The 13,679-nt window shown below is 47.5% G+C and overlaps 1 protein-coding gene across 1 annotated transcript; it reads left to right on the top strand.

Moving 5' to 3' along the window:
• The first annotated feature begins 11,778 nt into the window (after nucleotides 1–11,778).
• On the top strand, nucleotides 11,779–12,872 carry LOC119356152 (ethylene-responsive transcription factor ERF039-like). The gene has a single exon (XM_037623069.1). It carries the CDS (start codon nucleotides 11,858–11,860, stop codon nucleotides 12,500–12,502), a length of 645 nt encoding a protein of 214 aa, XP_037478966.1. The 5' UTR covers nucleotides 11,779–11,857; the 3' UTR covers nucleotides 12,503–12,872.
• Nucleotides 12,873–13,679: the final 807 nt, after the last annotated feature.

Here is a 13,679-nt window from a genome sequence, read left to right as displayed (position 1 = left end):
AGTAAAGTGCAAAAGTAAAGGGCTCGGGTAAGAGATAACCGAGGCACGCGGAGACGACGATGTATCCCGAAGTTCACACCCTTACGGATGCTAATCTCCGTTTGGAGCGGTGTGGAGGCACAATGCTGCCCAAGAAGCCACTAGGGCCACCGTAATATCCTCACGCCCTCGCACAATGCAAGATGCCGTGATTCCACTAAGGGACCCTTGAGGGCGGTCACCGAACCCGTACAAATGGCAACCCTTGGGGCGGTCACCGAACCCGTACACTTTGGCAACCCTTGGGGGTGGTCACCGGTACCCGTCAAATTGCTCGGGGCGATCTCCACAACCTAATTGGAGACCCCAACGCTTGCTCGGAGTTTTACACCACAATGATTGAGCTCCGACCACCACCAACCGTCTAGGGCGCCCAAGCACCCAAGAGGAACAAGCTCAAGGGTACCAAGCACCCAATAGTAATAAGCTTCTCAACTTGTAACTTCCACGTATCATCATGGAGAACTCAAACCGATGAACCAAATGCAATGGCAAGGGCACACGGAGTGCCCAAGTCCTTCTCTCTCAAATCCCACCGAAACAACTAATGCTAGGGAGGAAAATGAGAGGAAGAACAAGAAAGAGAACACAAAGAACTCCAAGATCTAGATCCAAGGGGTTCCCCTCACATAGAGGAGAAAGTGATTGGTGGAAATGTGGATCTAGATCTCCTCTCTCTTTCCCTCAAAAACTAGCAAGAATCCATGGAGGGTTTGAGAGTTAGCAAGCTCGAAGAAGGTCAACAATGGGGGAAGAACATGAGCTCGAAGTATAAGGTTGAATGGGGAAGAAGACCCCCTTTTATAGGAGCTCCCAAATCCAACCGTTATGTGCTCAGTCTGCTCACGAGCGGTACTACCGCTCAGGGGAGCGGTACTACCGCCCAGGCGGTAGAACATGGAGAGCGGAGCGAAATAGAGTGCGAGGCAGAGCCGTATGAGCGGCACTACCGCTGGAGCCAGCGGTACTGCCGCTTGGCCCAGCAGTACTACCGCTGGGACCGCGCACAACGCCTACCACAAGCACAGGGAGAAGGAACAGGGAGGAGGGCCATTGAGCGGCACTAGGGGCGGTGGTAGCCGCGGTACTACCGCACATGAGCGGTACTACCGCTCCAACTGCCACTCCTACTATCGCTGAACCCGACACGAGAAAACCACGTCTCGAGTCGAGGCGGTACCAGCGCGGAACTGGAGCCGTACTACCGCTTATGGCCATGGGCGGTACTACCGCTGTGGGACAGCGGTACTACCGTTTGTGGCGATAAGTGGTACTGTCGCTCGGGCCCATCGGTACTACCACTGGCGCCATCCTTATGCCACTTCCACGAAAGCAAGTACACTCCACAGAAAACCAGAACTGCCATAACTTCTGCATATGAGCTCCGAATTGAGCAAACTCAAGCTTGTTGGAAACAAGACGACGAGTCGCATCAAAACAGCAAGGGGAGGTATGCCTAACAAAAAGAGGAGTGAAACCTCCAACCGAGAAGAACCGGCAAAACCTCCAACATTGAAAACATCATAGAAGATGCATGTGAACTCCGTTTTCGATAAACTCGAGCTTGTCATCAAGATGACCATAAGCTCTAAGACACACAAAGAGAACCAAATAAGAACCAAGAAAGATGATGCAAAGATGCAATGGTTTGAGCTCTCTATGAACGATACGATCAAGATACTCATCGAGAGCCCCCCTTGATAGTACGGCTATCGATCCTAAAACCCGGTCTCCCAACTACCACTTATGAGACCGGTAAAATAAAAAACCTATCAAGGGCAAACCTTTGGCTTGCACATGGTCCACTTGAGCTAGATGATGGTGATCTTGACTCCCTCAAGTTGGACCACCTTTCTTGATTGCATTGGCTCGATGAAGACTAGTTGATTGCTCCCCATACTCCATTATGGGTGAGCCACTCTTCCGCACATCTTCATGAATCCATTGTTACCACAATGGACGGCAAGATTCAAGCATTTGATCTCTTCATGATGATCCACTTGAACTTGCACACCGCAACCTAACCCCATAAAGAACATGGGTTAGTACACAAAGCGTAATTCAGAATGCTTACCATACCATGGGATCACTTGATCCCTCTCGGTACATCTTCTATGCTTTGTGGGTTGATCAACTTGATTCATTCTTGACTTATTCTTTATCAACCCAGAATCTTTCCAATTCTCTTCATTTGGATGACGTCTTGAAGGTAGACATGAATGATCACACAATCTTCTTCTTCAAGACATGCTTGCAATAAGCTCAACACTCACATGACCAATCTTTGGATAATTCCTTGAATAGCACCTTGGTCGAAACAAACTCTCCTTGAAACCAACACATGTACTCCAAGAAAAGCCTATGGATAAAACCTTCAAATATAACAAAAGGCAACCATTAGTCCATAGAGATTGTCATCAATTACCAAAACCAAACATGGGGGCACCGCATGTTCTTTCAACATGGACATATCTACTAGACAAAGAGCACCTTCCCCTAAGGCCAGACTTTGAGGACAATGTGGTTGTCGTGGATGCTTCACATCCTACATTGTAGAGGCTCATGAGAAGTGAGAGAAAGCAAAGGCAACAAAGACTTCCACAGTACCACATGTTTCAGCTGTCAATCTCAAGACCAAGCAAGACCAGCTCAGCTATATGCTTGAGGTAACAGTGAGAATAGAGAAAGGACTAGCCACCATGACTCGAAATCAAGAGAGCCTTGAGAGGATCTTTGAGACAAAGCTTCATGATCTAGATGTGAAGGTCACCGAGATCCATACCATAGTTGAGAAGCTACAGGAAGAGATTGAGGACAGGAGTGACAGACCAACTACCAACACTTTTCTGTGTGTGCCAAAGGCACAGAGGTCTGTAGTTGTGCCAGTTGTCAGTGATACAAGGACGACCACTTTAGCACCTGCAGCAACTGCCCCAGTTATTCCTCCAGTTGCAACTCCTCCATCTCCTCAGACATGAACATAAGTTTTTGCAGACAGACTCCTCTCCACGCCATCTTCGCACACCGGAGCTCCCGGAGATCGTACTTAGAGTGTCGCATGAGCGATCGGTCCCACTGAGTTCGCAACGCAAACTCTCTTTTTCCCTTCATAACATTTCGGTCTCACCGAAATGAGTGATTGATCCCACCGAGTTTGCCTGGCCAACTCTTTGTTTGCTCATTGCTGAAATCGGTCTCACCGAGTTCATGTAATTGGTCACACCGAGATGAGGTTTTGCCCTAACCCTAGAACATCGGTCGCACCGAATTGATCATGTCGGTCCCACTGAAATTCATAACGTTCACATTTTGAACTGAATTGGTCTCACCGAGTTCACCTATTCTGTCTGACCGAGTTGGGTCAAATGTGTGTAACGGTTGGATTTTGTGTGGAGGCTATATATACCCCTCCACCCCCTTCTCTATTCAAGAGAGAGCCATCAGAACGTGCCTACACTTCCACTACTCATTTCTGAGAGAGAACCACCTACTCATGTGTTGAGACCAAGACATTTCAATACAACCACAAGAATCTTGATCTCTAGCCTTCCCCAAGTTGCTTTCCACTCAAATCATCTTTCCACCATAGCCAAATCTATTAGAGAGAGTTGAGTGTTGGGGAGACTATCATTTGAAGCACAAGAGCAAGGAGTTCATCATCATCACACCATCTATTACCTTTTGGAGAGTGGTGTCTCCTAGATTGATTAGGTGTCACTTGGGAGCCTCCGACAAGATTGTGGAGTTGAACCAAGGAGTTTCTAAGGGCAATGAGATCGCCTACTTCGTGAAGATCTACCCAAGTGAGGCAAGTCCTTCGTGGGCGATGGCCATGGTGGGATAGACAAGGTTGCTTCTTCGTGGACCCTTTTTGGGTGGAGCCCTCCATGCACTCGCGCAACCGTTACCCTTCATTGGTTGAGGTCTCCATAAACATGGACGTATGATAGCACCACCAATTAGAACCACGCCAAAAATCTCCATGTCTACATTGCTTTTGCCTTCTCTGAACCCTTCCCTTTACCTTCATATGCAATGTTTTTACTTTCCGCTGCTACACTCTTAGAATTGCATGTGTAGGTTGATTGCTTGACTTGTGCTAAGTTGCTAAAATCTGCCAAGACTTAAAATTGGGAAAAGGCTAGATTTTTATTTGGTCAAGTAGTCTAATCACCCCCTCTAGACCTACTTTTGATCCTACACATATTTCCTTCACATATTGCTTTGCATGATCGTAAGATAGCTAGCATGATATTTTCATGGCTTGTCTGTTTTTTGATATCTTTGCTATGCTAGATCATTGCACATCCTGGTACACTGCCAGAGGCATTCATATAGCCATCATGTATTAGTTTTATCAAATTGTAATATCGAGTTGTAAGTACATGAAAGTGTGGTGATCATCATTATTAGAGCATTGCCCCAGTGATGAAATCACGATGGAGGCTACGATTCCCTCACATCAGGATGAGACTTTGGACTTACAAAAATAAAAAGAGCCCAAAATAAAAAAAAGAGCCCAACGAGCCAAAAAAAATAAAAAATAATAATGAGAGAACAAGAGAGAAGGGGAAATGTTACTATCCTCTTACCACACCTGTGCTTCAGAGTAGCACCATGTTCTTCCTATAGAGAGTCTCTTAAGTTATCACTTTCATATACTAGTGGGAATTTTTCATTATAGAACTTGGTTTGTATATTCCGATGATGGGCTTCCTCAAATGCCCGAGGTCTTGATGAGCAAGCAAGTTGGATGCACACCCACTTAGTTTGATTTGTGAGCTTTCATACACTTATAGTTCTAGTGCATTCGTTGCATGGCAATCCCTACTCCTCGCATTGATATCAATTGATGGGCATCTCCATAGCCTGTTGATCCGCCTAGTTGATGCGGGACTTTCTTCCTACTCCTATTGATCCCTACCAGTGCATTCTATTCCACCCATGGTACTATATCCAAGGCTCACGCTCGTGTATTGAGTGAAGTTGAAAATGCTGAAGCGCGTTAGAAGTACGAACCAATTGCCTGGTTTGACACCAAGGTGCTCATGATTTAGACTTTATGCAGGGAAGACTGAGTGTGTTATGCTTACCACAATTAAGTGTATAGAAGTTGTTTCCTTTATCTCCATTATTATGAAAGGCAATGATGAATTACATGCATGTCTTGTATTATGGTTTCGATGTCAAGTGATAGACTGTTGGTTTGAATCACTCATGTCTTAATATTCATGACATGATTAGATTACATGATCAAGATTATGCTAGGTAGCATTCCACATAAAAAATTATCTTTTTTATCATTTAACTACTTGAGGATGAGCATGAATTAAGCTTGGGGATGCTGATACGTCTCCGTCGTATCTATAATTTTTGATTGTTTCATGCCAATGTTTTACAACTTTCATATATTTTTGGCAACATTTTATACCATTTTTGGGGACTAACATGTTGATCCAGTGCCGAGTGCCAGTTCCTTTTTGTTGCATGTTTTTTGTTTCGTAGAAAATCCGTATCAAATGGATTCCAAACGTGATAAAAATTTACGGAGTTTTTTTTTTGAATATATGTTATTTTTGGGAAGCGAAATCAACACGAGACGATGCCCGAGGGGTCCACAAGCCCTTGAGGCGCGCACCCTACCCAGGGCGCGACCAGGGGGCTTGTGGCTACCCCGAAGGTCGGTTGGAGGTGTCCTTCGGACGCAAGGAAGCTTATATCCAGGTAGAAAACATGTTAAATTTTTAGCCCAATCAGAGTTACGGGTCTCCGGTAATTTAAGAAATGGTGAAAGGCCAGAAACAGGGGTCGTGAAACAGAAGAGAAACAGAGAGACAACTCCAATCTTGGAGGGGCTCTCGCCCCTCTGTCGACATGGAGGCAATGGACCAGAGGGGAAACCCTCCTCCCATATAGGGGGGAGGTCAAGTAAGAAGAAGAAGGAGTGGGGCTCTCTCCCCCTCGCTCTCGGTGGTGCCGGAACGTCGCCGGGGCAATCATCGTGTCACAGCGATCTACACCAACACCTCCGTCATCTTCCCCAACATCTTAATCACCTTGCCTCATCTATATTCAGCGGTCCACTCTCCCGCAACCCGCTGTACCCTCTACTTGAACATGGTTATTTATGCTTCATATTATTATCCAATGATGTGTTGCCATCCTATGATGTTTGAGTAGATTTTTGTTGTCCTATCGGTGATTGGTGAATTGCTATGATTGGTTTAATTTGCACGTGGTTATGTTGTTGTCCTTTGGTGCCCATCATATGAGCGTGCGTGTGGATCACACCAGAGGGTTAGTTGCATGTTGATAGGACTGTGTATTGGAGGGTAAGGGTGACAGCAGCTTCAGCCTGGCATAGAAATTGATGCATACGGTATTGAAGGGGGACCAATATATCTTAAGGCTATGGATGGGTTTTACCTTAATGAATGATAGTAGTTGCGGATGCTTGCTGGAGTTCCAGTCATAAGTGCATAGAATTCCAAGTAAGGGATGACATGCTAGCAGTGGCCTCTCCCACATAAAACTTGCTATCGGTCTAGTAACGTAGTCAATTCCTTAGGGACAATTCCGCAACTCCTACCACCACTTTTCCACACTCGCTATACTCACTTAATTGTTTATTTATATAAATAGCCCCTAGTTTTTATTTACGTGCTTTTTATTTTGTTGCAAACCTATCCCACAACACCTCAAAGTACTTCTAGTTTCATACTTGTTCAAGGTAAAGCGAACGTTAAGCGTGCGTAGAGTTGTATTGGTGGTCGATTGAACTTGAGGGAATATTTGTTCTATCTTTATCTCCTCGTTGGGCACGACACACTTACTTATCGAAAGAGGCTACAACTGACCCCCTACACTTGTGGGTTATCAGCATCACATGTGGAACATATCTTCATATATATGTTGATCCAATTGTTCTTCCATACAAATGCATACATTAATCTTGATGGTTTTCATCAATCCATCCAATATTCTTCATGCATTGCCCACGGAACTTCCCTTGAAATGAATCTCAATGGAAAATACTAGCCCATAGGGGTCGTCACTAATTACCAAAATCACACATGGGGACTGAATGTACTTTCACATCACATGTGTGTCACTAGCCACCTTACCCTGTGACCACGGAGTCCAAGAGCCGTTCCCACGGGGGCCAAGAGTCGTGCCCACAGTGTCAAGATTAAGTCTCTGGACACCCCGTACGGGTTAATTGTTGGGGAACGCAGTAATTTCAAAAAAATCCTACGCACACGCAAGATCATGGTGATGCATAGCAACGAGAGGGGAGAGTATAGTCCACGTACCCTCGTAGATCATAAGCGGAAGCATTATGACAACGCGGTTGATGTAGTCATACGTCTTCACGATCGACCGATCCTAGCACCGAAAGTACGACACCTCCGCGATCTGCACACGTTCGGCTCGGTGACGTCCCACGAACTCACGATCCAGCAGAGTGTTGAGGGAGAGCTTCGTCAGCACGACGGCATGATGACAGTGATGATGATGCTACCGGAACAGGGCTTCGCCTAAGCACCGCTACGATATGACCGAGGTGGATTATGGTGGAGGGGGCACCGCACACGGCTAAAAGATCAATGATCAACTTGTGTGTTTATGAGGTGCCCCCTGGCCACATATATAAAGGATGGAGGGAGGAGGAGGCCGGCCCTCATAGGGCGCGCCCAAAGTGTGGAGTCCTAGTAGGATTACACCTCCCACATGGAATAGGAAAAAGGGAAGGGAGATGGAGAAGGAAGGAAGGGGCGCCCCCTTTTCCTAGTCCAATTAGAACCAGTCCATGGGGAAGGGGTGCGGCCACCCTTGAGGCCTTTCTCTCCTTCCCTGTATGGCCCATTAAGGCCCAATACGAATTCCCCTAACTCTCCGGTACTCCGAAAAATTCCCGAATCACTCGGAACCTTTCCGATGTCCGAATATAGCCTTCCAATATATCGATCTTTACGTGTCGACCATTTTTGAGACTCCTCGTCATGTCCCCGATCTCATCCGGGACTCCGAACAAACTTCAGTCATCATGTCACATACCTCATAATACAAATTGTCACAGAATGCTAAGCGTGCGGACCCTACGGGTTCGAGAACTATGTAGACATGACCGAGACACATCTCTGGTCAATAACCAATAGCACAACTTGGATGCTCATATTGGCTCCTACATATTCTACGAAGATCTTTATCGGTCAAACTGCATAACAGCATATGTTGTTCCCTTTGTCATCGGTATGTTACTTGCCCGAGATTCGATTGTCGGTATCATCATACCTAGTTCAATCTCGTTACCGGCAAGTCTCTTTACTCGTTATGTAATGCATCATCCCACAACTAACTCATTAGTCACATTGCTTGCAAGTCTTATAGTGATGTGCATTATCGAGAGGGCCCAGAGATACCTCTCCGATACACAGAGTGACAAATCCTAATCTCGATCTATGTCAACTCAACAAACACCATCGGAGACACCTGTAGAGCATCTTTATAATCACCCAGTTACGTTGTGACGTTTGATAGCACAAAAGGTGTTCCTATGGTATTCGGGAGTTGCATAATCTCATAGTCTGAGGAACATGTATAAGTCATGAAGAAAGCAGTAGCAATGAAACTGTAACGATCATAATGCTAAGCTAACAAATGGGTCTTGTCCATCAAATCATTCTCCAAATGATATGATCTCGTTCATCAAATGACAACACATTTCTATGGTTAGGAAACATAACCATCTTTGATAAACGAACTAGTCAAGTAAAGGCATACTAGGGACACTTTGTTTTGTCTATGTATTCACACATGTACTAAGTTTCCGGTTAATACAATTCTAGCATGAATAATAAACATTTATCATGAAATAAGGAAAAAAATTATTATTGCCTCTAGGGCATATTTGCTTCATTAATTTATACTCACTGTTCATCCACCCGAACTTGTTTATTCTTTGGTGATAGAGAGAGCAAGACTCGGTCTACACTTCCACGAAACCATTTTGTGTTCCCCGCTTGATTTCTTCATCAACACTTGTTACTCTTGGAGCTTGGGCTCCTAGACAGTAAAGCTGTGGTGGTCGCCTTCAAGACCAACCCTGAGTTATTAGAGGCCCATGTGTTGGCATGACTCGAAGGGAGGATACGATGAGACACATGCTAGCATTTCTGGGCTTTGTCTTTGACACCACTCCAACGGAGATTAGCACTTCCCAAAAAGTGTGAACTTCGGGATGAAATCCATGTCCTCGACTCACTTGTAGTTAATCATTTTTCGTACCTTTACTTGTTTTGCATGCTTGTCAGCTTGCTAATTATATACTTGCCTAACATACCTGGCACTGAGCTTCCTTGCCATATAGGTTGTGTTCATCTAGTTGCATATCTAGATAACCTAATTTATCTGCATTCCTAACATTTGGAAGTTAAGCTGAAAATTGGTAGTCTCCTATTAACCCCCTCCCCCTCTAGTCGACTCTCGATCCTTTCAAACATGATAATGCAATTTGCAAACACATTGGTCTCTATAATTGTATGTCATCAATACCAAACATCATTAGGAGGTTAGACACACTTTCGATGGGATCATGGGGGTGTGTTCGATGCTATTCTTCTTCACATTAAACATCTCTTGGTTTTTAGGTATATGAAGTATGATTAAATAATAAAACATTTCATAAAAGAATAGCACACCATAATTTAGACGTGTCATACTTGTTTATATGGAGTTACATTTGGAAGGTCAACACTTTTAAGTTCAATATAAGGATAGGGTACATGGTTGGCAAGTTTTTATTCAGCCCAAGTGATACACTACAAAATGTCACTTCCTAAGGTTTTTATTTATCACTCCCAACCATCTTTTCAGCAAAGCGGCAAGCCTCATAATTCCAACGAACATGTTTTGTCGGCAATTCGCATAATACAAAATCATAGTCATGCCAGCCTGTCGATAAGTCATTCACATGTACTTTTGCGAGTTAGGGTCGTAGAGGCAACAACGAACTGTCTCCCAACACATTTGATCAACAAATGTTCAATTGCAAAAGATCGAATTTCGTAGGCAAGCCCGTCGTTAGGTCATTTATGCAAGCTTTTGTGAAACAGGTGGACCGCTTTGGGGATGCATATAAAAAATTAAAATAAAATGATATTGTAGATATTTGAGCATAGTTTTTCTATTCTTTCAAGAGATTTCAGGAGGTTGTTTTCTTTGTAAAATAATAATTAAAGCAAGTAAAACCATTTGCTTTTGTCTAAAGAAAGACCTTGTAATAAATTATAACACTTACTGGAGGAGAGAACCAATCTAGGGGTTATCTTACCCTCCCATATCCATTGGGGGCTAAAGCCATTTTCCCCTTCAGGCTTTGCCGGTGAGCCCAAGGATTCGCCTCTCCATTGTCCGTCGCTTCGGCGGCCGGTGGCAGGATGGGGAATTCCGGTGCCTCCTCTCTGGTTAGTAATTTAAATTGTTGTTTTTCAGTCCTCGCGGGTGAGGCGCATTGATGGATGGGGACGCTTCTTCTTCAAGTTTGTCTTCTGGGCTCCACTCCTCCTCTTATTCGTCCATCTAGATGTAGTCGACGAAGCCCCGGCATAGATTCCTGTCGTATCCTTGGAGTAGTGAGGTTAGGATTTCTCGTCATGTGGCAAGATTTGCTCTCAAGATTTTCAAATCTGTTCAAGAGTTCAACAGTGACTGCGGTCGTAGGATGTTGGTCCTTGGTGGCACATACATGAAGACTTCCTGGTTGTCATCGATAAGGTCAAGCCGGCTCCGGTAGGGGAGCAGCGACAACGACGAAGGCCGGCTCATTCTGACAGCGGTAGTGGTCGTTTGGTGGTCTCTTTTTTGCGGGATAAAGGAAGATTTCATTCATTCAACGAGGCTTCTCGGCCTCTGAAAGGTTCACAATGCAGTCTAATCCCGATCGTGACCACACAGCCGTGCGCGGGATACTACGTCCATATGCAGCCAGCGCGTGACTGATATTATTTTGTGATCTATGTCCATACGCGGTCGTTTCGTGGTCTCGGTATATGGATATAATTTTTATTATCTCTAAGGTGGTTTTGTACTTTCGGTGAACTTTGATAATAGATCTGGATCACTTTCGTAATAAATAAATAAACTAGTAATCATTTAAGTGTGTAAAATGAGATTTATGGACACGGTGGTCTTCCACTTGGAACATCTTTGAGCTTTGCTACTACCACGCAATGTGCAAAGCGTTTGATTTTGTAAAATAAAACATTTCACTCACAAGTCCAGTGAAGAAATGAATAGCAGGTTCGAGGAATTAAACACCCCTGAGGTATTTGATACTCTTATTTTTGGCAATATTATCTGATACCCGTACTACTACATGAATCTCATCCACACTGAGCTGGGCTGAGTTCACCGCATTTCACATTCATAAAGCATCACATACATGAACAATTCCGGTACTGCATAGTCTTGATGGGCCGGGTGTAAATAATAAGTCCAGCCAGCCCACCCCCCTGGTCGATCCGGTTCAATGAACGCTTCTCGAAGAGAATAATCCCAGAGGCGCGTGAAGTAAGCTGTCTTGTCCAAGAAAACGCTGTGCTCTCCAGCCGGGCGAGAGATCTTTCCTTACGCATGGGTTCAAATTTCAGCACTTCCCATTGTTTTTCCCCGCAATTTTCTCTCCACCGCGCCACGTCGCCCCCTCCGCGGCCGCACCATAAAACCCCGCTATTCCCCTCCAACCTCCACTCGGCACTCCACCACTCTCCCCTGCCCTCCCCTGCCTACCTACTCCTCCACCACCACCGCCGCGGCCATGGACGACATCGCCGAGCCCGGCTCCCCGACCTCCCCGACGGCCACCTCCTCCTCGTCTTCCTCGTCGTCCTCCTCCTCCGTCGCCGCGAACAAGCGGCCGCGCAAGGACAGCCGGCACCCGACCTACCACGGCGTGCGCATGCGGAGCTGGGGCAAGTGGGTGTCCGAGATCAGGGAGCCTCGCAAGAAGTCGCGCATCTGGCTCGGCACCTTCGCCACCGCCGAGATGGCCGCGCGCGCGCACGACGTGGCCACGCTCGCCATCAAGGGCCGCGCCGCGCACCTCAACTTCCCGGACCTCGCGCACCTGCTGCCCCGCCCGGCCAGCGCCGCGCCCAAGGACGTCCAGGCGGCCGCCATACTCGCCGCCTCCGCCGACTTCCCCTGCGGCGCCAGTGCCAATGCCAAGAGCCCCGACAGCGCCTCCGACGCCAGCGCGGTCTCGCCGCCGCCCCCGCCTGCACCGCACGCCGAGCCGGTCCAAGACCCGGAAGACGCCCTGTTCGACCTCCCCGACCTGCTCCTGGACCTGAGATATGAGGCCTCGGCGGGCCTCCCGTGCGCGTCGTCCTGGGTCGTCGACGAGGACATCGTCGGCGCCGGCGTGTTCCGCCTCGAGGAGCCACTCCTGTGGGAGTACTGATCATCGTCGCTGCAGCAGAAGGTTCCCACCGTTCCAGTCGCTTCACACATGGCGCTTACTACTTCGTGATTGGGCCGATCGGAGACATGGAAATGCACCTCGTTCCGTCAATCATCTTACTACTATCTAGGACGTCGCCGTCGTCGTCTTCCTCCGTCCGTCCGGTGCTGCTCCGCTGTGTTTTTCCTTTCTTCTTTTCCAAGTTCCGTTCCGGCTCCCTCTGCCTCCTCCCCTCGCTGCGTTTTTACTTTTCCTTTACCAAAATTAGGATGCGCGAGACTGTATAAAGTTAGTTTCTTTTCCTCCGCTCGCCTTGCTTGATTTGGGGGACAAGAATATGTATAATTAACAAGCATCTTATCTTACCTTACCTTTTATGTCCTATTTATTTGTTTAGCGGTAAAAGGGCGATCTCGCGAGATATGAACCAAATTGACAGCGATATTTATGCATATTACTTTGGGACTTTTCCCGGACTTGACAAGCGGAGAGCGACGTTTAAGCAATCCCATTTTACTCCCCGGTCGTCGTCAGCAGCGGCCCACGCAACGGCAGGATTCGTCGTCGTCAAGGCCATGCAACGCACGCAGCTCCACAGGCCTACGAGCACCGGAAACCATTGATTGATCTCGCTTGGCGCGGCGCTGCAGTGGCGGTGGTACAGCGAGTCTACAATGGCTTGAAAGCTGCGGCGCGCTGTGCCACCGGGAGGGAAAGCGACGGTTGCCGCGTGAAAAAGCGGGCTCCCGGGCTACTGTAACACAAGGGGAGAGAAAAAAGAGTTGTTAATGCCCGCCCGGTCTCGTCAAACCCCCACGACCCCGGCCCGGCCCGCGGTGGGGCTACGGATCCCCGCGCGCCGCCGTCGCGCTCCGGCTCCGGCAGGAACCTCGAGGGCAGCGCTTCCCGCGCACGTACGAGCCCGTCCAAAACCCGCACCGGAACCGAGTCTGGCCGCGCTGCCCGTGCCCGTGCCGTCGCCGCGTGCGCGTGGCGCGTACTGTAGCAGCGCGCTAGCTCCAGGGGCTTCGCTTATCCGCGGCGCCATGCCATGCCATGCCGCGCAGGGGCGGTGGCAGCATGCGCAGGGCGGGGCGACGAAAGGCACGTAAATGCAGCGCACTGCGGGCGCCAATGTGGCCGCGCGCGGCGCCTGCCACTTGCCAGCCGGCTGGCA

The sequence above is a fragment of the Triticum dicoccoides genome, chromosome 2A, assembly GCF_002162155.2.
Source record: "Triticum dicoccoides isolate Atlit2015 ecotype Zavitan chromosome 2A, WEW_v2.0, whole genome shotgun sequence".
NCBI classification, from domain to species: Eukaryota; Viridiplantae; Streptophyta; class Magnoliopsida; order Poales; family Poaceae; genus Triticum; species Triticum dicoccoides.
Note: the sequence above shows the minus strand (reverse complement) of the source record. Positions and strands in the feature narration are given on the sequence as shown.